This window comes from Musca domestica, unplaced genomic scaffold, assembly GCF_030504385.1.
Source record: "Musca domestica strain aabys unplaced genomic scaffold, Musca_domestica.polishedcontigs.V.1.1 4, whole genome shotgun sequence".
Lineage (NCBI taxonomy): Eukaryota > Metazoa > Arthropoda > Insecta > Diptera > Muscidae > Musca > Musca domestica.
In genome coordinates, this window is record NW_026712328.1 from 1,634,230 (window position 1) to 1,658,422 (window position 24,193).

At 35.5% G+C, this 24,193-nt stretch overlaps 1 protein-coding gene across 4 annotated transcripts in view; it reads left to right on the forward strand.

The window, feature by feature from the left end:
- The first annotated feature begins 8,273 nt into the window (after nucleotides 1-8,273).
- The window catches only part of LOC101899591 (tyrosine kinase receptor Cad96Ca), a 569,779-nt gene continuing 553,859 nt past the window's right edge, over nucleotides 8,274-24,193 (forward strand). For 2 of the 4 annotated variants that reach the window (XM_059126617.1, XM_059126620.1), the window contains exon 1: nucleotides 8,274-8,392. In XM_059126617.1, coding sequence (XP_058982600.1) covers nucleotides 8,307-8,392 — 86 coding nt within the window. In that variant the 5' untranslated portion in view covers nucleotides 8,274-8,306. Of the gene's footprint in view, nucleotides 8,393-8,453; nucleotides 8,507-24,193 lie in introns of all 4 variants that reach the window. The other 2 variants (XM_059126619.1, XM_059126618.1) reach the window with 2 other exon arrangements.

The window sequence follows — 24,193 nt, forward strand, 5'->3', positions numbered from 1 at the left end:
TGCGATCGGTTAAACGCTTACCTAGTTGATCTCACTGCCACTTTTCATAGCGAGGAAATGGATTGTAGAATTGCATCTACTATTGTTGGTAATTTTGAATTCAAAATAGACAATATTATTTCTTATAGCTTTAATTCAAGTTAATCGTTCAGTTTGTATTTAAATGTACCATGGTAAAGAATGCATGTTCCCCAGTCAAAATTATTATTAATGGTAATTTAATAGGGATAACCCTAATAAAGATTTAATAAAGAATTAATCCCACAACTATTCTCTGCTACACAAAAAAGGAATGTTCTGACGTTTTTGCATTGATTGTTTTTTATATACGAATTTGGCTTTTGATATAAATATACTAAAAAACTTATGAGCAGTTTTCAGGCCATTTGCTTTGCAAATGTTAAATTATAAAGGAAAGTCAGAGCTGTTCGGTATTCTTTAAAATCCATTTTTTGGAATTTTCGTCAAAAATGGATAATAAAAGTGACATCATGTAAAACCTATATCGTCTGATAGCAACTTAAGGCACACTTATAACAAAATAGTAGTGTTGGCACATTTAATCGGGAGTATTTTGTTGTTGCAAAATAGTCAGAATAAATAAAAATAATCAGGCTTAAGGTGAGAGTACATAAACAGCTTGAAGTCTTCGCATGGCATATTTGGTGACATATCATAAAGGGATACCAGAGCCGCACTCAAATTCTGCCGTCGTTTCTCTTTATAATTTGACATTAAAATGCCTGGCCATAATGCCAAGCTGCTTATGTACCCTCACCTTTATAAAAACAACGCTTGTTTATTAGGGGATAAAGATGGCAATGATTGCCAGGGACATGGTAGGATAATACAGGTAACAGCAAGTGTTGTTGTATAACAATCGTAACAACAACCACATACAAATTTGAAAAGCAACACCCCTTTAAAATTAAAATCAAACTGAATACATATACGGGTGAGATAAAAAACTGTAACAAAATCAAACGCCATAACTTTTACATTTTTTTAAATATTTTTGAATGAAATCTAATAATGTCGGAAATAACATAAAATTTTAGAATAAGTTTAGATTTGTTCGAATTAGTCACGAATTATGGCCTTCAAACGGCCAATGAAACCGACACACGCTGCCCGAATGTTGCTCTGCGGTATTTTGGCGTATTCCCGGCGAAGCGCTTGTTTGGGGTAATCGATACTTTGGTATTTTTTAGTGCCAAGCTTGCTTTCCAAAATACTCCAGATACAATAGCCCAACGGATTGGTATCTGGAGATTTTGGTGGTCATTTTGCGCTGGAAATTAAGCGAGGAACTCATTTTGTAACCATTCTTGCGTGGCGCGTGCTGAGTGCGATGGTGCTGAGTCCTGTTGGAATGTCCAAGGTTTGCGGGCAAAATGTTTGCGTGCCCAAGGCACGGAGAGAGCGGAGAGCGACCATCGGCTGATATGGCGGCCCACATCATCACCTTGGCCGGCGCTTGAGTTCTGGTGGCCAACCGAAGGTGCACATTTTCAGTTGACCTCTTTGGCAAGTAAACACGATCATTTTGCTTGTTTGTAAACCAGCTATGGGCAGCCTCGAACGAAAAAGTATAAACAAACCAACACAAACTCGCAATGAGAATAAGAATCAGTCGTCGATGAGACACCGACGAATGAAGACGTGTGTGGCTGCACGCATTGCTACCGTTGATGCACTTAGCGAAACAATAGTTATATTTGCACTATTTTATTTCAGCTTAACTACATGCCAGAATGCTACAATCGTATTTTATGGTTAAAAATGCTTTTGATAATATTCAATGCATTTTATGTTGCAAAATAAAAATATGACGTATTGAGACGTCATTTTAAAAAATTTTTAAATGTAAATATTAATATTTTTATTAAGTGTCCCCTGCTTCAAAAGCCTTAAATCTCCATTTTTTATTTAACTACTTTTGTATCGATTATTTGTAAATTAATCGGTGAATTGTTTTTTTTACATTTAATTTAATTATTTATTTATGTTTTTAGTTGAATTAAAATTAAATTTATATATTTGTATTTATACAAAACAAAACATTTCCCCCTATAATATGCTAGTACACTCTAATAATAATAATATCATAATGCATTAGTTGGCGCCAACAACTCATGAAATTTCTTTGAGTGGACGTTCACTCTCTCGCACCAATACACATTCATTTTTTGTTTTGAGCATCCCTGTTGTAAACTGCTGGACAACGAATGTTTTCTCATCGAAGAAATCCAAATTCGACAGTTTTTGTATATTTTGTATATGTAAACAACCCTATTTTCACTAACATTCTCAATTCCATATTCTTTAGTTATTAGTTCATAGTTTACTCTTGTAACTTGTACATCACAATCTTTCTTAATGAAATAAACTGAATTAAATTAAAACTCCAGACTTTGAGTATACAACATTGGTGCCAGAAGTGGACAGGCACGATGAACCAGGAGCAGTTGAATGCTGCTTTTGCTTCCTTGGCGGATTCAATTCGTACGGCTGTGACGGACCCTGTTCAAACATCGCGGCCGCAGTCTGTGACGGCAAAAGACATTAATACAACAAGACTACCACGGTTTGCAATAAGCGAATAAAAAAGCACAGATGACTCAACGGTTAAATACTAATTTGACAGCTTCGATTGGGCGTTGAAACTGAGAAAGATTGGTCAAGAGGATTATCATAATTATGCGCGTACATATGGGTGCTGAGCTAAATACGGCTCTCAAAATTCTAATTAGTCGTAAGAAGCTAGAAGAAATGAAATATGAAGAAATCAAAACAACATTGATAAATCTTTTCGACGGGAGGGGATTTCGACAGATACGCCAAGATGTAGAGGAATCGTTGGCAAATTGTTCACTGTGCTTGAAGCAAGCTTGCGGATTCATATAACTATGGGGCATTCCGGGATAGGATGCTGATTGAGCAGATGACATTTGGAGTGGAATCCCGCAATATTTGTGACGAGATTATTACTAAGCAACAAAAAAGTTTTGCGGAGGCATATGAGTGTGCCACGGCAAAGGAGTTAACTCAAGTATCAACGGGTGTAGTAAATACAGGTGAGAATATTACTACAGAACCGACATTCAAATTGGTATTTATACTTGTCAAGACGAAAAATGGTGTGAAGCAGAAGTCGAATAAAACTACAAAGATGTTTTGGTTGCTGTGGTCGACACGTACGGAAGGATTGTAAATTGAAAAACGCAAAGTGTTTTTCATGCGGCAAGGTAGGCCACATAAGTAAAGTGTGCATGTCAAATACAAAGCATAGAGAGGAGTCGTTGTTGTCATTCGATCGGAAAATGGTCACAATGAAGATAGACGGCCAGAAAGTGGATATGGAACGAGATACGGGTGCTCATTGCTGTATTATTAGCTTGGAGATTTTAAAGAACATAAAGCAGTCACCAGTGTTAAAGAAAGCGGACCGGTGATTTTCAAGTTATACCGGGCACAAGATTGCGTGCATAGGACGTACAGTGGTGAATGTGTCTTTGGACAGAACCAGTCGTAGGCTGAACTTACGCGTAGTTAATGGCGATTTTGATACATTAATTGATCATGAGTGGATCGCACATTTTGTTCGAGAAATAAATTTTGCTGAATTGTTCCAAGAGCAAGATGCTACGCCAGAATTTACAAGACACTGAGAAATCCCATTCGCATTACTGGATGTTTATTCCAAAGAAATATATGCTAAGATTGCGGCGGGATTTTACGAAAGAGTAGAGTATTCGGAATGGGCATCTACTACACATGTAGTGACGAAGAAGAATGGAGGTATACGTATTACGGGTAACTACAAACCAACCGTAAATTCGCAAATTGTAATAGACGAAAACCCAATTCAACAGGATGAAAGGCTCAACGGTATTTCCCATTTGGATATTACTGACTCGTATTTACACTTCGTCCTTGACGAGGAATTTGCCCATGTCCTGACGCTGAATACTCCAACACATGGACTAATACGCCCAACTCGAGCAGTTTATGAAACCGCCAACATTACGGCCATTTGGCAAAGAACGATGGAAATGGCTATACATGGCATTCCTAATATTCTTAATTTTTCAACGATATTCTGGTGCTTGCAACAGACGTTGATGATCTGTTGAAAGTTCTTGAGACTGCATTATGCAAGTTAAAGGAATTTGGATTTAAGTTAAACAAAAAGAAGTGCGTATTTGTGACATCATCGATTGAATTTCTAGGTCACAAAATCGACGCCAAAGGAATTCATAAATCCAACAAACACATTAAAGCGATTATGCATGCGACAAAACCACGAACGTTGGAGGAGTTACAATTATTTTTGGGAAAGGCGTCGTATTATTCGAATTTCATACCAAACCTGTCTACACTTGAGAGGACACTTCGGGACGTTTTGAAAAAAGGAACTTTCTATTGGAATAAAAATACAGATGCGGCATATACCAAAATTAAGCAACTGTTGATATCTTCGCATGAGCCGATCCCGTACGATCCAGCATTGCCTATTCTACTTGCCAGTAAAACGGGACTGGGACTGGGGGCTGTTCTGTCGCATCGTCTTCCTAATGGACAAAAATATCCAATTGCTTATGCGAGCCGCACCATGAACGCGACGGAGCAACGATATCCACAAATCGATAAAGAGGCGCTGGCCATAGTGTGGGCCATCCAAAAGTTTTTCAAGTACCTGTATGCCCGACTCTGATTACTGACCACAAACCGCTGGTACAAATCCTACATCCGCGTAAGACGCTGCCTGTTTTATGCATATTCCATATGGCAAACTACGCCGATTTCCTTTTTCATTTCGATTTTGAATTGGTCCACAAAACCTCGATAGATAACAGTAATGCCGATTTTTTTTTCTCGAGTAACTCCAGCCAACATAATGAACAAGCTCAATTTTGATAAGCCCATATGTAATGAACTTGATGAATTCGACTGTTTCGTGATTCGCCAAATTCTGATTACTGACCACAAACCGCTGGTACAAATCCTACATCCGAGTAATACGCTGCCTGTTTTATGCATATCCCATTTTCGATTTTGAATTGGTCCACAAAACCTCGAAAGAAAACAGTAATGCCGATTCTTTTTCTCGAGTAACTCCAGCCAACAAAGTGAACAAGCTCAGTTTTGATAAGGCCATATGTAATGAACTTGATGAATTCGACTGTTTCGTGATTCGCCAAATTAATCAATTACCGGTGACTGCTGAACGAATTGCGCTGGAAACGAGAAAGGATCCACATCTTGGTAAGATTACAAAGTTGTTGGAAAGTGTCGTCAGGGTGTTTAATGTTTGAACACCGAATTGTAATCCCTCCTAAATTTCGGGGCGATTTAATAAAGGTTTTGCATGGCGCCCATCTAGGGAGGGTTAAGATGAAAGGCATAGCCCGGTCCTTCGTTTACTGCCCGGGCATTGACAAAAACATTGAGAGCACTGCGAGGGAATGCGAGAAATGTGCAAAGTATACAAATGTACCGAAAAAGTGCACAGATCATCATTGGCACAGATCACCAAGCAGAGCGAAGTGTCCAAAGGGTGAAGAATGCATTTAAGGCTATGTGTCATTCGAGTACGGGTCACTCCCCAGCACAGTTGTTCCTAGGACGACAGTTACGAACACGTTCAGATCTAGTGCGCCCACAAGAAACTAGTAGTAAAGTAACAGCCAATCAGTTCATGAAGAGCAGCTGTAAATACAGGGAATTGGAGAAGGATCAAAACGTGTACTTTCTGTCCGGAAATCCACGCATTAGGAAATGGCTTAAAGGCAAAGTGACCAAACGTTTGGGAGATGTCCACTATCAAATTCTGTTCCAGGGGAAGTATTATAGATGACATATTGATCAACTTCGTGATAAATGATATTGACGCATGAAGTCGTCGCACACCGGTCAACAGTAAGGAAAACTCTGTGAATCGTCCGAATAGCTACGGAGCTGGTTCGAGCATCGTCACCGACGAACAACAAGAATCGGTAATCGAACAAGATGAAGAGGACGTGGAGACAACTAACTCAAAGATTGAGCTAGAACAGAGCGAACTTTTTATACCCTCCACCAAAAAAGGTATGGGGGTATATTAAGTTCGTCATTCCATTTGTAACTCATCGAAATAATCATTTTAGACCCAACAAGGTATATATATTCTTGATCAGCGTAAAATTCTAAGACGATTTAGCCATGTACGTCCTTCTGTCCGTCTGTTGTAATCACGCTACAGTCTAAACGAATTAAGATAGGAAGCTAAAATTTTGCACAGATCTCTCTTTTGTCTGCAGGCAGGTCAAGTTCGAAGATGGGCTATATCGGTCCACGATATCGTACAGCCCCCATATAACGGTACCCCCGATATTCAGTATTTTGATGATGTTAGCCACATTTTTCAATGGAATTGTCTGAAAATCCACACAAGTAGTTTCTTGTGGGTAATTTACCCCCTGGGAGAGAATTTTCTATACAGGTCCACAATATCGTATAGCCCCCATATAACGGTACTCCTCTATATTCGGTATTTTGATGATTTTAGCCACTTTTTCCGTGAGTTTCTTGTGAGTACTTTACACACAGACATAGATTTGTCTTTATAGGTCCACAATATCGTATATCCCCCCATATATCGGCACCTTCCTATATTAGATATTTTAAAGATTTTAAAATAATTTTTATTGGATTTAATTTTTTTGAAAATTTTCTAATTCGTTCCAAATGGTGGAGGGTATTCAAAGTTCGGCCCGGCCGAACTTACTGCTTTTTTACTTGTTTTCAACTCCACCCGTCTCAATATATGGGTATGAGGACACGCTTGAATTCCATCACGAATAACTTTTTTCTGGAAAATTCTCATCAATATGCTTTTGTACTCTTGTAAACAATAAAATGTGCTGTCAGTGGAATAATTTTAACAGTTGTAGGACGAGTGGCTTAGAAATGACAGCAGTGATCTCACCCTTTATATAGTATTCTACATTTCGGAAACATTTTATTGTTATTTTATTATCTTATGTAGTGTCGAGGTTCCTTAATCGCGAAATTCGCACCATCGCCGTTGGCGTTTTGTTAAATACAAGGGAATTTTTTAATATGGAAAAAAATATGTTTACTTTGCCTTGCAGTGAAATTTTATATCAAAAATGTATACCTATTGTATATCTAGAAATAAAATCGAATCACAAAACGTCATATCGAGTTTGACACTAGCATTACTGTTGAGTCAACTCAGCTGGGGTTTGCTGATACCTGTAATAATTGTACCCGACCCTTGGGTTAGGCAAGGAATACCAAGGTTTCGGAAAGAGCCAGCTACCCTCATCAGTTCCATTGGTTTTTGTCTAGTATATTCTCCCCAGGAGGTATTTCAGAAATAACTCCTATGACCAGTAAGTTTTTTTACACAAGTGACAAGAATTGTAATCTTAATTTTTATTTAATATGAGAAAAGAATTGTAAGAAAACTGCAACTTAAAGACACTACCGTCTCTCCTGCAATATTTTGCAACTTTATTTAAATGACCACTAAATGCAAACACGAGAATTCTTGAAATAATTCGGCAAAAAACAAACTAATTTCATATGCGTCATGGTAGAAGCATACAGGTACATGCTTGGGAACATTGATATGTCAAAAAATTTAAAATGTTTTTGCAAATATAAGTAGATGTTAATATATTTTCTTATAGGACTTTTACTAATTTTAATATTTTTTATTCCAAAATTTCAATTCCAGACAATTCATTGTCCTAGCAGCTTCGTCAATGTGTCTACCTGTATTCTTCTACCATGTATATGCGATAACACTTCAGTACATCCATGGTACAATGGATTCAAGGTAGGGCAGAACTACCATATGATTTAAATTTTTTTATTTTTCTGGCTTAATATGTCAACTTCATTTCCTTATATGTGTGTCTTCTTTTCAATAATAAAAAATTGTTCAGAAAATATTCAAATTCGGGTGTTTTCAAAATGCTTATTGCAACGAATGCATCGACAAAATCTACAGTTTTTGTCGCGAAAGAAACCATAAGAGATATATAGAACATGATATTGAAAAGAAATTTTGAACATTCATTCAGTTTTCGCGGTTTTAAATTATTTATTCAAAATCAATGCAACAAGTTGTTTGATTTTTTATTGTTTTGATACTAATTCTGACATTACAAGCCAAACAGGTAGACCTCTATACTTGCAATTTTTTCAAAGTTGACCTACCTTCTCTTCATTGTACCATGAGTACATCTATAAATCAATATACAACGTCAAAACTATAAACTTACTGTTAGTCTATGGTAAAATTTTACTTACGTGTTCTACAATGTGTACACAACTATAACAATTTATCTTTCATAGTGGAAGGGAGCTGGAAGAACGGGTTTGTGCTCTAAGTCTTTTATTTTGCTAGCCACTAAAATTAAAATTTTGTATTGTTTAAGAGTTTTTGGCTCATTTAAAATATATTCTACTAGGCACAACTCTCAAACTTCGCGTAAGTTTTTATACTAAATTTGCAATTTTTAAATTTGAAAATATTAAGATCACAGTTTTATACAAATGTTGATCTGAAAAATATTACTGTTTACTCTTTACATGTCTCCAAATCAAGTAAGAATTGTATATACATATATAAGACGGTGATGTTAGTACTACGCTTATGCATCAAGAGCTTAGGAATGGTCTCATGGTAAAAATGACAAGTGAATTTATAGTGTTTGTTAGATCAAGCTCCATAAAATTTAGAAAAACTGGGTCAAGTAGCTGGAGACATACCCGCACTAATGGAAATTTAGTGACCAATAGCCTAGAAAATGTGAACTTTGGTTGGTAGCTGTGATTAGATCCTTCAACCACTTGAAATGTACCGAAACGTAAATATTTTTTGGGGGAATGTTGCTATATATTCAGACCTCAAAATATCAAATTACAGGCACTTCGTTTAGAAATACTTAAAATCGGTAGTACCGAAATATGAAACCTTTGCCACATCTGGACCTTTAGGAACCATAAATATTAAATTACAGCTGTTTCGGTTGTCAAATATGTCTAGAAAAATAAACCGGGATCAATTTATAGGACCTACACCAAAATATAGAACTATATTGACATTTTACGATGGGCGTCCATAAGAGTTCCAAGTTATGTGGTCAGCAATTATTTTACGACTAAAATATCTGAAAAAATTACGGTTTTCAAAACGATTTTCCTGAGAAGGTATCTATTTCTTAAGAAATACATCTTCTATTCAGTTTACTTTATATTTTTGCTTAAAAATGAATTGTTTGAACTTTAGTTATATCTGGTTACTTTCTCAGTAAGATTTACTCAGAAACGTCTTGAAGGAGAGAGCTGTAGCTATTTTGGCATATTTTACCTGCATTTTTTTTGAAAAGGAGTTATTCAAAGTTTTGTCCTCCTGGGCAGAGTATTGTGTATTTCGCTTAATTTTTCTTATGGCTCTAACATAGCGGTACCTCCCTGACGATATTAGTTTTACTTTGACCAGGACCCCAACAAATGTTTTGAGGTGTTACAAATTTAATGAGCAAATTATACCTCCGTCGCGTAGAGATTATAGATAAGCGTTAAATTTGGCCTCTCCGAAACATACCCTCAAACATTAAATGGACATAACTGCATATCTTGCGGGACATTCTTCTAACAACAATGTTTTGAATTTGAGTAGAATTAGAACATTTCTCTATGAACTTTACAAACCTAATAATGGAGATATGTCGTTACAAGTTGCTATTCTTAAGAGTAGACATTGGTACCTCAATATATCAAACTACAGGCACTTCGGTAGAAAATTTATAGTTCCGAAAAATAATGAAAATTCTAAATTACAGCTGTGTCGGCTATACCAAAATATGGAACTATATTGACATTTTTACGATGGGTGCCCATATTGCTGTACTGATACTAATTATTCCAAATAGGAACGCACAAAGGAAATGTATGGTTTCTCAGTAATATGAGGAACAAAAAATTCTTAATTTCACATCATTGTTAAAAATAATAAAATAAATGTTTAATTGCAATTTGAGCTTAACTATTTTCACGTCATTCACATAGTGTGTATTACAGTTGGTAAATCGTTAATAAATCATAATTTTTCCTGCAGTCAAAGGAAAGTAACTCACCACTAATTTAGGAAGAAACTGCATATTAACAAAAAATCATATCAATCATTAAGTAAGAATAATGTTTTTTGTTTATGTATATAGTTTTGAAATTTTATAATTTCAAGTTTTTGTGATTCATATTAGCGATTTTGTAACATATAAATTTATTATTACTGAGATTTATTGTGTTATTATATTAGAAGTACATTTTTCTTAGAATAGCAGAAAAAATGTTTAGCAACAGCGTTACCTAAAATTCGACGTAGCGTACAAAAATATACAACCTTCCTACAATGACAAAATGTTTTGTACGTCTATTATGGTAACATGTTTTGTAGGTCCGTATTACCCATATCATGCATGCATATCTTGAAATCTACTAAATAATAACGTATTCTTCGTAGACCCCATGAAATATATATAATCATTATTAGCATAACATTCTGTATCGATTTAACGATACCCGACTGTCTGTCTGTTGAAATCGCGATACAGTCCACATAATTTGACGTAGAGCTTTAAAATTTGTGTCTAGGATGGTTGGTATGATATTGATGATTTTAGTTTTTTTTCCATGGAATTGTTCTAAATTTGGTATTGAGGGTTTGTATCGGGTTCTACGTCTACTGGCGGAAAATTGTCTATATAGGTCCACGTTTTATTATAGCGTACATATGACTGTAAATCCTGATATTTTGATGATTTATCCCCTTTTCTATAACGGGTTCTAACCCTGGTAGCAGAAACTAGTCGGTATAGGTCGACGTTTTACTATAGCACCAATATAACGGTATTTTTGATATTCGATGTTTTTTTCTAACGAATTTGCCTAAAATTTTGAATTTGTAGTTCGTAATGGGTTTTAGATCTAGTGGTTGAACATTGTATATGTACCTCCACATATTCAACATTTTTGGGATTTTCTAACGGAATTGTTTAAAATTCGATACTAAGAGTTCGATATGAGTTCTACCTCCTTTATCAGAACGTTGTCTATATATGTTCTCATTTTCTTATAACCGGTTTAAAATGTGTTTCTTGCAATGAAATTACTTTAGGTTTATGCATTTTTATCAAATTTTGCTGTTCAATGTATTTTTTGGTAACTTTTAATGTTCCATGGTAGAATATTGAATACATTGATCAAGGAAAGAAAAAGGAAGTAAAAATCCTTAAGTTCTTTAATACCCTCGACCAGAATGTAAACAAGTCCGTTAGAAAATATGGCTCCCTTATATGGGAGCAATAGGAAACCATGGACCTATATAGACAATGTTGTTGCACAGGAGTTAGAACTTGTTACTAATTCTAAACACCAAATTTTAAACAACTACGTTGCAAAATGTGGCTAAATTCCCTAAAACGTAACCAGTCTGGAGAAGAAAGACATTTCTCTGCAAACTCCCACCTTTCTATCACTAGTCCTTTGGACTCTAGCATGATTACAACAGACGGACATATTTAATACACCTTAGAATTCTACGCTGATCAAGAATACTATGTTTGGTGGAATGCAAAATTTAAGAAATTGATTATAATAGATATCGATATTTGAGTAATGAGCTATTTATATGTCTGAGCTTACATCGTCGTATTTTACTACATTGCGAATAACCTATAAGAACGATTTTTCTACTGTTCTTATGGTTTGAATCTCTGCATGCATTTTGTTGATTTCTCACAAAGCTTATTATCATAAAATGTTCTGCTTCTCCACAGGTAATGCTAAGTTTATTGTTTTGACAGAACTTGGTAATAAGACCGAAAGTATTGAAGAAATCTTAGTATCTATCTCACTAGTCATTGGATGGATTAGAATTCGAATGGAACCTATTTAATAATTCAACAAAAACAAATTCGAACAAAATATAGAAAACTAGATCAAATTACACTCACCGCAAAACCATCTGTTTTAAATAATGACTATCTTTACCATATTTTTAACTCACCGCAAAACCATCCGCTCTAATAATGACTATCTTCGCCATATTTTTAACTCTATGTATATTTTGAATATAGCGAAAACATTGGCGTATTATGAATATTTTTTTATACCCTTCACCATAGATAGTTGGATTGTATTTTAAGTTCATAATTCAGTTTGTAACTTATCGAAATAAAAAATTTTACAACTACCAAAGTATATATAATCTTGATCAGCATAAAATTTTAAAATTCAGACGTCCGTCCGTATGTTGCAGTCACAACGAATTAAGATAGGAAGCTAAAATTTTGCACACAGAAGTCTTCTGTCTGTAGGCAGATCAAGTTCGAAGATGGGCTATATCGGTCCACGATGTCGTAAATCCCGCATATAACGGTACCCCCGAAATTCGGTATTTTAATGATTTTTTCTAGCCACATTTTGCAATAGAAATAATAATTTTAGACTTAACAAAGTATATATATTCTTGATCAGCCTAAAATTCTAAGACGATTTAGCCATGTCCGCCAGTCCGTCTGTTGTAATTAAGCTAGAGTCAAAACGAATTAAGATAGGGAGCTAAACTTTTGCAGCGATCAGTCTTTTGTGTGAAGGCAGGTCAGGTTCGAAGATGGACTATATCGGTCCATTATATATATACATATAACGATACCTCCCGATATTCGGGATTTTGGATTTTAGCCACATTTTTCAATGGAATTGCCTGAAGTTCTACGTAAGGAGTACTTTGTGGGTAATTCACCGCCTGTAAGGGAATTGTCTATTTAGGTCCACTATTTCGTATATATACGATGTAACGTTACTTCCCCATATTCGGTATTTTGACGATTGTAGCCAATTATTTAATAGCATTTTCTGAAAATCCACACCAGGAGTTCTTCTGAATACTTCACCCCCTGGAAGAGTATTGTCTTTATGGTTCCACGATATCGTATATCCGCCATATAACGGTACCTTCCGATATTCGGTGCAATGAAGACAAGGTAAGCTAACTTTGAAAAAATTGCAAGTCCACCTCTTTGGTTTGTAATGTCAAAATTACTATCAAAACAATAAAAAAACCAAACGACTTGTTGCATTAATTTGGAATAAATAATTGAAAACCGTGAAAATTGAATGAAAGGTCAAAATTTCTTTTCAAAATCATGTTCTATATATCTCTAAAGGTTTATTCGCTGCAAAACCTGTAGATTTTTCAGACGTATACTTTGCAATATGCATTTTGAAATCACCCGAATTTGAATATTTTCTGAACAATTTTCTTATTATTGAAAAAAATACCCACATAAACAAATAAATTTGACATATTAAGCCAAAAATAATACTTAATAGAACTATTCTTAATAGTGGACATATATATCATTTTTGAAAGAGCTTCTATACAAAAAGAGTGGAAGAGTATTGTCACATCTGGCAAGGGTTTCATATTTCGGTTGTCAAATGTCTATAGAAAAATCAGCCGGTATCAATTTATAGGACCTACACCAAAATATAGAACTATATTGACATTTTACGATGGGCGCCCATATTATATACCGTTACAAGTGGCTATTCTTAAGAGTAGACATTGGTATTAATTTTGATAGAGCTTCTATACAAATTAAAATTGTAAAATGTTAAATCAATGTCATGTGGCTGGAAAATGTGATTAAGACCTTAAAATCACTTAAAATATGCCGAAACGTGCATAATTTTAGGAGAAAGTTGTCTTCCCTTTCAAATTACAGCTAAATGGCTGCCTCAATATATCAAATTACAGGTACGTCGGTGCCTCAATATATCAAACTACAGGCACTTCGGTAGAAAATTGATAGTTCCGAACAATAAAAATGAAAATTCTAAATTACAGCTGTGTCGGCTATACCAAAACATGGAACTATATTGACATTTTTACGATGGGTGCCCATATTGCTGTACTGATACTATTAATTCCAAATAGGAACGCACAAAGGAAATATATGGTTTCTCAGTAATATGAGGAACGAAAAGTTCTTAATTTCACATCATTGATAAAAATAACAAAATAAATGTTTGATTGTAATTTTAGCTAAACTATTTTCACGTTATCCACAAGCTTCAAGTCCAGCTTCGTCATGGATATGAGTGACCTTGCCGCGCAAGTCACGACTTTTGTTCCGCCGTGTTCCAGTTCGATTAGAATGTCATTTATCACCAAGTCAGAATAGTGGTGACAGAACCCCTCCTTGTAGGGTGCCCCTAGTGACCGTTTTCCCAACAGAACACTTCCCGATGCTTGAGTTGATGATTCTGCTGCCTCCACAGTCATGGGATGTGAGAGAGACGCAGACAAGCCTTAAATATCTCCTCCGGGAATGGTATTATTGCCGTCGATGCATTCCATCCGGTCCAAGTGACTTGAAAGGTTTGAATGAGTTTATAGCCCACAAAATCTTGAGAACGCTTACAATTCTCTCAGTCAGACTCACATCCCCCGCCCGATTCTGACTAAACCGATGTAACAATTGGTCATTTACCGCATCGGAGCAGTTTGGAAAGATTGAGTAACTCTAGACCAGAGTCAGTCCAGCTTCCGTCATTCCGCTTTATGCATCCAATGGATTTGGGGTCCTTTGAAATTACTTTACGGAATCTGGAGGCTGCGTTGACATCTATGGATTCAGTAAAGCAAACCCAAGACCGTCTTTTGGCCTTTTTGATCTCACTGTTGTACCTGGTGAAGGCTGATTTATAAGCCTCCTAGTCCGTACCCAGTTTGGTCTTGTTGGCCCTATTATAAAAGCGTCTGCTTGTCTTCCTGAGCTGGGCTAGGTCTTTCGATCACCAGACAGGTTGGCACCTTTTGCCGGGAAACGTATGCGGACAAGCTCTTTCATGGCTCCCAATCAGAATTTTTATTATCAAATTAACGGACTCGTCCACATCTGGGGCGGAGTCTGCTGGGAGATTACCAGTAGATCTCTGCTTCCATGCAGTGTGCTCCGCAAATTTGTCCCATTGAGCTTTCTCGGGTTCCTATGCGGTTTTTGATGCAATCCCTCTACTGATACCTGGAATGTTATCTTCCGGTGATCCGAAAAGGAACACTCGGTGGATACTTTTCAACTCAGTATGAGTGACTCATTCATGTTAGTAAGGGTGAGATCAATGACCTCCTCCCTATTCTTATTTTGAAAAGTAACCTCATTTCCCCTATTACATATTTTGAGATTATGTGTTAAAATACAATCAAAAATGGACTCAACTCTTGCGTTCGTATCCTTACTGCCCCATTTAAAATGGTGAGCGTTAGCATCACATCCAACGAGGAAGATTAAATTTATGTTGTTTTTAGCGACGATACACGTTTTAACCTTTTTTCCATTGGAAGTGGCATATGTGATGTACCGTTCACTCCACTTTGACTATACAAGGTTCCTGGACCAGGGCTATGTCTACTTCAAACTTGATGAGGGACAGGAGAAGCTCAGCCGCGGCGGCCTTGCAATGGTGCAGATTTATCTGCACAACGTTGAGCAACTGCGGCTTCCTTCCTCCTACTGCGACGGCGGCGTTAGACGGAACCTGTGCAAAAGTGCCTGAAGGCATTCCTGGCCAGCTGTATCGATGAATACCTTGACGACCAGGCCTCCTTCCTCCGTGCTTGAGACGACTAAACGCCAGCTGTCCGTACTGAGGTTGGGATTTTGTTTGCCCAATATTGTCAGCACGCGTGTCGGACCCACTAAGGGAGGTAGCACCCATGCTGTCAATATTTTTCTCCAGGGAATTTCCTTTAGGGATACAGCGGTAAGTGCACTTCCATCCCAGAGCCCAAAAAATGTTTAGTAAGAGCGTTACCTAAAATTCGACGTAGCGCACAGAAATATTCAACTTTCCTACTATGATAAAATGTTTTGTACGTCTATTATGGTAAGATGTTTGTAGGTCTGTATCATACATGCATATCTTAAAATCTACTAAATAATAACGTATTCGTCGTAGACCCCATGAAAAATATATATTCAATTTTAGCATAAAATTCCGTATCGATGTAAAGATACCCGACTGACTGTCTGTTTAAATCCCGATACAGTCCACAGACGTAGAGCTTTAAAATTTGGCACAATAGTTTGCATTGAGTCTAGGATGGTCGGTATGATGTTGATGATTTTTATTACGTTTTTCCATGGAATTGTTCCGAATTTGGTATAGAGGATTTATAACGTGTTCTACATCTACTGGCGGAGCATTGTATAGGTCCACGTTTTATAATATAACTGTAAATACTGATATTCGGTATTTTGATGATTTATCTCCTTTTCTATAACGGGTTTTAACTCTGGTAGCAAAAACTAGTCGGTATAGATCCACGTTTTACTACAGCATCCATATAACGGTATCTTTGGATATTCGGTGTTTTTTACGATTCAAGTCACATTTTCTAACGAATTTGCCTAAAATTTGGGATTTGTTCGTAATGGTTTCTAGATCTAGTGGTAGAATATTGTATATCTAGGTCCACGTTTTCCTGTAGCGGCACCTCCAGATATTCGATATTTTTGGGATTAAAGGTACATTTTTTAACGGAATTGTTTAAAATTCGATACTAAGAGTTCGATATGGGTTCTTCCTCCTTTGTCAGAACGTTGTCTATATATGTTCTCGTTTTCTTATAACCGGTTTAAAATGTGTTTCTTGCAATGAAATTACTTTAGTTTTTATCAAATTTTGCTGTTCAATGTTTTTATTTTGGTAACTTTTAATGTGGAGGGTTGAAAAGTTTAAATGCAAAATTTATGAAATTGATTACAATAAATATCGTTATTTGAGCAATGAGTTATTTATATGCCTGAACTTACATCGTCATATTTTACTACATTGTAACCTTTAAGAACGATTTTTCTACTGTTCTTATGGTTTGAATCTCTTGTATATTGATTGTTATCACAGTTTATGCATTTTGTCGATTTTTCACAAAGCTCATTATCATTTGAATGTTCTGCTTCTCCATAGGTAAAGCTAAGTTTATTGTTTTGGCAGAACTTGGTAATAAGACCGAAAGTTTTGAAGAAATCTTAGTATCTATGACACTAGTGATTGGATTAGAATTCGGATGGAACCCATTTTATAATTCAACAAAAATAAATACGAACAAAACATAAAAAACTAGATCAAATTACACTCACCGCAAAACCATCTGTTTTAAATAATGACTATCTTTAACATCAATTTAACTCTCCGCAAAACCATCAGTTTTGAAACATTGGCGTATTTTGAATATTCTTTTTTATACCCTCCACCATACATAGTTAAAGGGCACTTTAAGTTCATCATTCCGTATGTAACATATCGAAATAAAAAAAATTATAGCCACATTTTTCAATGGAATTGCCTGAAATTGTACACGAATTGTACGAATGAGTCCTTTGTTGGTGCTTTACCGACTGAATTGTCTATATAGGTCCACGATTTCGTATATGTTCCATGTAACCGTACCTCCCCACATTCGGTATTTTGATGATTGTAGCCAAAGGAGTTCCTTCTGAGTACTTCACCCCCTGTCTTGTCTTTATGGGTCCACGATATCGTATATCCGCCATATAACGATGCCTCCCGATATTCGGTATTTTAGCCACATAAGGGCTTCCTTCTGAGTATTTTACCCCTTGGAAGAGAATTGTCTGCATGGGTCCACTATATCGTATATCCGCCATATAACGGTACCCCCCGATATTCGGCAGTTTAATGATTTTAGTGTCATTTTTGATAGGTATTTTTAGAAAGTTCGTATGACGAAAAATTGTATATGCAGGTCCACGTCTTCGTATAGCCACATGATATTATGATGTTAGCGACATTATTCAACGAAATTGTTTCAAATTTTAAATACCGCTAAATTAATTCACTTCTCCTCCATTATCTTAACTAAAGACGAAGTCTTAAATAATGGTTTTTTGAAACGCAGATATACCTCTAATCTATGGGGTTTCCGACTGTTCCATTAGCCTAGATTTCATCATACTTAGAGGGTCGTACCCAAAAAGTTCTTTTCAATGATCCTTTTTGAAAAATATTGTTGTTGTACCACAGGGTAGTCATTTGGGACATTTAATTTTTGTTCTGTGTCTTAATGATCTACAGTTTCGTTTCATACAAATTAGAAAATGTTGATTCCTTCATTGATCTCTGTGTTATCTTAAATGCTAATCTACACTTTCATTTACACATTGACCCGTGTGTTAATAAAGCCAAGTCTTTATTAAGATTCATAAATCGCTGGTCGATGACACCAAAAAATTGTTTGTTAGCTTGGTTCGCCCAGTATTAGAATACGGACGCATTCTGTAGGGTCGCTTTTACAAATGCTATTCGAATAAAATCGAATCAGTTCAAGTTTAATTTTCGTTTTTGCTCTACAGGGTCTTAACTGGAACCCGTCAGAATTAAAACCGCCTTATTGTTAATTGATCACTCACCACTTGAATGGAGATGGTTTATGCTAACAGCGTTTTTTTATCATCAAATTAATACGCGGTTTGATTGATTCTCCTTTCTTAACTGGCGTAGTTACTATTAATATTCCTTCTCCTAGAGCTCGCAATTTCGAACCGTTAAAATTATCGCATGCAAGAACTAATTTCGAAATCAGTAACCATTTGAAGTCCTTATGTGTGATCTATAATATTCTATGTAATAGTATTTGTTTAAGTAATCCGTTAAACTCTATAAATGTGCGCATGTGATTGTTTATATTTATTTATAATTTTAAAGCTCAAAAAAAAAAAAAAATAAATAAATAAAAAAAAATTAAATCCGTTAAAAATTCTGTTAAAATCTTAAAAATACCCAATGAAAATACCAAATTGGTACGGTATATGGGGGCTATACGAAGACGTGGACGTGCACAGATAATTTTCTGTCTTAGGCTGTAGTATCCATTTCGAAATTCAAATGCCAAATTTGAAACAATTCCGGTGAATAATGTCGTTAAAATCATCAAAATAGGAGGTACTGTTATATGGGGGCTATATGATAACGTGGATGTAGGTCCACCATAGGACCCATTTACGAACTTAACCTGCCTACTGGCAAAATATACATGTGTGCAAAATTTTAGCTTTCTATCTCAATTCGTTCGAAAGATAGCGTGATTACAACAGACAGACACGGCTAAATCGTCTTAGAATTTTACGATGATCACGAATATATATACTTTGTTGGGTCTGACATGAGTATTTCGAGGAGTTACAAACGGAATGACAAAATTAATATACCCTCCATATTCGTATGATCGAAGACAAAAAATAGCACGGTTGTTGTATCATTTACAAACAAATTGAGGGAAATATATGTGGTCGGTATATGTAAATCTAACCCGATTTCGATCAAATTTGTCAAAAGCATTTCTAAGCTAGTAACGAATATCATAGTTATAGAGTACATATTACGACTCTAAAATCTCAACTCTTGCCATTGGAAATACATTTGGCTGATGTTGTTCTCATCATAATCAGCGCCTAAAAACGAACTTCAGAAGGTCTTCCTCGTCTCTGTGATTTTTTACCTCAATAGCATGCCATTGGCATCCTAGTGCATTGTAAAATATTCAAAACCTTGAATCAAGAGAAGAAAAAACAAGTAAGAAGCCATTTTGCTCCTCTAATAAATAAACGATGTTGTAATAAAACCTATAATAACCCTGTGATACAATATTCAAAAAAATAATAATAACAAAATAAAATAAATAAATAAAATAATAAAAAATACACTTTTTTCCTAATGTTCCAATACTGGTTTTGAAATCGGTTAACAAATAGCAAAGTTACTGTGGTTTAAGTGTGAAAAAGCGCATACGAAACAGTAGTATTATTTATTTTATTTTATAAGTTTTAAAAAATGGAAAACTTATTAAAAGCGGTTAACAACTAGACGAGTTTTAAATTTTTGAGCTACAAATATCTCATCAAAGTCCTAAAAGTCAGTCATATGCTTAAATTATTTCAAACAACAACATCTCATTGTTAAAATCTATATTCATAATCAGCACAAAATTCTAAGCCGATATAACGATGTCCGTCTGTCTGCCCGTCTGTCTGTTGAAATCACGATACAGGCCACATTTTTTGACGTAGAGCGTCAAAATTTAGCAGAATAATTTGTATTGTATCTAGGATGGTTGGTATTGAAAATGCGATATATCGGTCCACGTTTTGGTATAATCCCCATATAATGGTACCTCCCGATATTCGGTATTTTGATTATTTTTGCCACATTTTTTCACGGATTTGTCTGAAAAATGGTATTTGTAGGTCATAATGGGTCCTAGTTCGTGTGGCGAAATGTTGTATGTATGGGTCGAAGCTTTGGTATAGCCCCCATATAGCGGTACCTCCCGAGATTCGGTATTTTGTTGATTTTTGCCACATTTTTTATGGATTTGTCTAAAAATTGGTATTTTTGATCATAGTGGCTTCTAGCTCCGGTGGCGAAACATCAACGGTACATCCCGATATTCGGTATTTTGAGGATTTTTGCCACTTTTTTCACGGATTTGTCTGAAATTTGGTATTTGTAGGTCATAGTGGGTCCTAGTTCGTGTGGCGAAACATTGCATGTATAGGTCCACGCTTTGGTATTTCCCCCATATAACGGTATCTGACGATATTTGGTATTTTGATGATTTTTGCCACATTTTTGATGGATTTGTCTAAAAATTGGCATTTGTTAAAATTGGTACTTGTTGAATGAGTTCTAGCTCCGTTGGCGAAACATTGTATGTATAGGTCCTCGTTTTTGTATAGCCCTATATAGCGGGAACTCCCGATATTCGGTATTTTGATGAAATTTGCCACATTTTTCCACGAATATTTCTAAAATTTGGTATAGTGGGTCATAATTAGTTCCAATGTTTCCAAGTATTATGAAAAAGTTGGTAGGTCACAAATCTGTCTTGATTAAGCTATAAGTATCTGTATTTCCTCCCACATCACGTTGTGCACCAGAAAATCTTCTTAATTCTATTTTATGCAATTGTTTAAAAGGATACAGAGCTAAGTGTTAGTAGATAAAGGTCGAGTTACATTGTATTGTATGGCAAGGACAGTTTAAGTCACTGCCTAGGACACTAGAAGAATATTCATGCGATTTTAATTTGGAATTTAATGAATCAATAATGAACTGCCTGAAAGAGGGAAACCAATCAAAGAATATCCCACAATTGAAGCTGACTTTGACTATGAATTCTATTAAAATATTTTTTTTTAATCAATGCAATAGTTAGCCCAATAATAAGCTCACGAGTTCTGTTCCTTTAAATTGTCTAAACAATGAGCATATTATGTAAAGAAATGTCAATGTATATTTATACGAAATGTCATAACACCGATGTCAAACAGTTTTCAAATCAATGTTTTGTATTTAAAGCTAACAAAGTTCTAATATATGTAGTTCAGATTGCGTACCACAACATAATTGCTGCTTAAAAGCAATTACAACGCGTTCAGCTTAGGTACATCTTACAAACTGTTTCTATGTTTCTTAAAAAAAATCGGTATCTTAAATCTTGTTTCTTTATAAAAAATATTAAGAATCACTGCAATGCAGCTGCATTTCTCCTGTCCCCCAAGGGTGCCGAAAGACGTAGTCCTGATTCTGTAACCTTATATTTATAAGAATAATTTATTTATTTGCCAAAATAAATAAATTATTATTATAAAAAGTATTAAAAATCACTACAATGCAGCTGCAGTTCTCCTGTCCCCTCCGAGCGCCGAAAGACATAGCCCTGATTCGATAAAGATGTGTTTGGGTAAATTTGTAGAGTTTTCTACCTCAAGATTAAGTCCAATAGGTGACATACCATATAAAAATATCCTTCAGAATTAGACGATTCTGAAGGTTGACAAGACATGTAGCCATTTAAAGGGAAGTAAACATACGGTTGTAGAATAAGGTCAACAAGGCCTAATGTATTGACTGTGAAGCCTATAAGACAACCTTTAACAAGTACAACAGTGAAATCAAGAAATCCAAGCGCATGTCATGGAATTGCTTTACTGTCCATATTATGTGCCCATATTTTGCAAATCCTTTTCGAATGATCCAATCCATTGGAAGTTAAAACGTGAAGATAGCATGTGGACTGACTATTCTAGGGAATCTTAATCTTCCCAGACATAACAGAGACGCGATAAACGATCGACAGAGCTACGTCAACAAAATCGTGTCTTCACTGAGAGGCATCAAATCGAACACAAGGAGACCTTAAATGACACGAAAGTTTCAACAAGCTTTGCACATTTTAGAAATTTATATATGCGTTACAAAAGGAATCTCTTCCTCTCAGTAAAGCGACAAAAGACACGAGTGAAATAAAGACAAGCTTCATGTCGTCTCGCCTGTTTCTTTAACCACAGCTTTGGGAATTTGAGTGACCTCCCTCCACATAACCGGCTATGTGTTTAGACCACCTTCTGAATCTTCTAATTCTAAAGAATATTTTTTATATGGTACGTAACCCATCGGACTTAATCTTGATCCTCCTCCTAACGTATTACTTACTCTCTGGTTCAGTAGCCTTATTCTTATAAATATAAAGATACCGAATCAGAGTCATGTCTTTAGACATTCGTGGGGGACAAGAGAACTGCAGCTGCTTTGAAGTGATTCTTATTATTTTTCATAAAGAGACAAGATTTTAGACACCGGATTTTTTTACAAACTCATAGTAACATTTTGTAAGATGTACCTCATCTGAACTCCTTGTAATTGCTTTCAAGCAACTAATATGTTGTGATACGCAATCTGAGCTGCATATATAAGAACTTTGTTAGCTTTAAATACAAAATATTGATTTGAAAACTGTTTAGACAATTTAAAATAACAGAACTCGTTAGCTTATTATTGGGCTAGCTGTTGCATTGACTAGAAAATATTTTAATAGGATTCATAATCAAAGTTCTCCGATGCATTGTTCCCTCTTGCATTACTGATTTATTAAACTCCACCTTAAAATCACATGAATAATCTTCTAGTGTCCCAAGCTGGGACTTGAGCATGACTGTTCTTGCCAAATTATACAAAGTAACTCGACCTTTATCTACTTACACTTAGCATTATATCCTTTTTAACAATTGCATAAAATAGTTTTGAGAGATTTACAACGTGATGTGGCAGGAAATACAGATATTAATAGCTTAATGAAGACACGTTAGGACAAGTTTTAGAAATTTGTGACCTGCCTACTTTTTCATAATACTTAACATTTCTTCTTTTGCTCACATAACATTGCATTTTGGTTGTTCGGCCCACAGTGCTTCAGAATGATTTTTCCTGGTCAACATTCTATAACTATTGAATGAATGCAGATATTTCACTATATTTGTTTGTTCGACAGGTACGCATTCAGCGGAATCAAAACTGTCCAGAAGTTGCAGAAGAATTCAATGTCCAAGCACGGTAACCACATTTCAAAGAAGCATTCGCAGCTCTGCATTTTATGTGATTTGCCATGTCAAATTTCACTGCATAGAAAACAGTTCCCATCTCCGATTTTATGTACTATTGTATCAATATAGATTTTGATAATAAGGTAAAAATTTGAAAAAATTCTACCATGGATTCAAGTTTAACTTTTGGGTTTTTTAATATTTTGCACCAATTAATGAGAAAAAGCGAATATCTAATACATTAATTTTAAAAAATATATAACAATATTTTTTTAATTAAAAAAGACGTTACGTTTTTTAAATCTTCTGTCTGTAGGCTGGTCAAGTTCAAAGATGCGCTATATCGGTCCACGATGTCGTATATCCCCCATATAACTGTACCCCCGAAATTCAGTATTTTAATGATTTTTTTCTAGCCACATTTTTCAATGGAAATAATAATTTTAGACCTAACAAAATGTTTATGTTCTTGATCAGCGTAAAATTCTAAGACAATTTAGCCCGTCCGGCTGTCCCTATGTTGTAATTACGCTAGAGTCAAAACGAATTAAGATAGGGAGTTAAAATTTTGCACAGATCTCTCTTTTGTGTGCAGGCAGGCCAAGTTCAAAAATGGACTATATCGAACCACTACATCGATACCTCCCTATAGTCGGAATTTTGGATTTTAGCCACATTTTCAGTGGAATTGCCTGAAATTC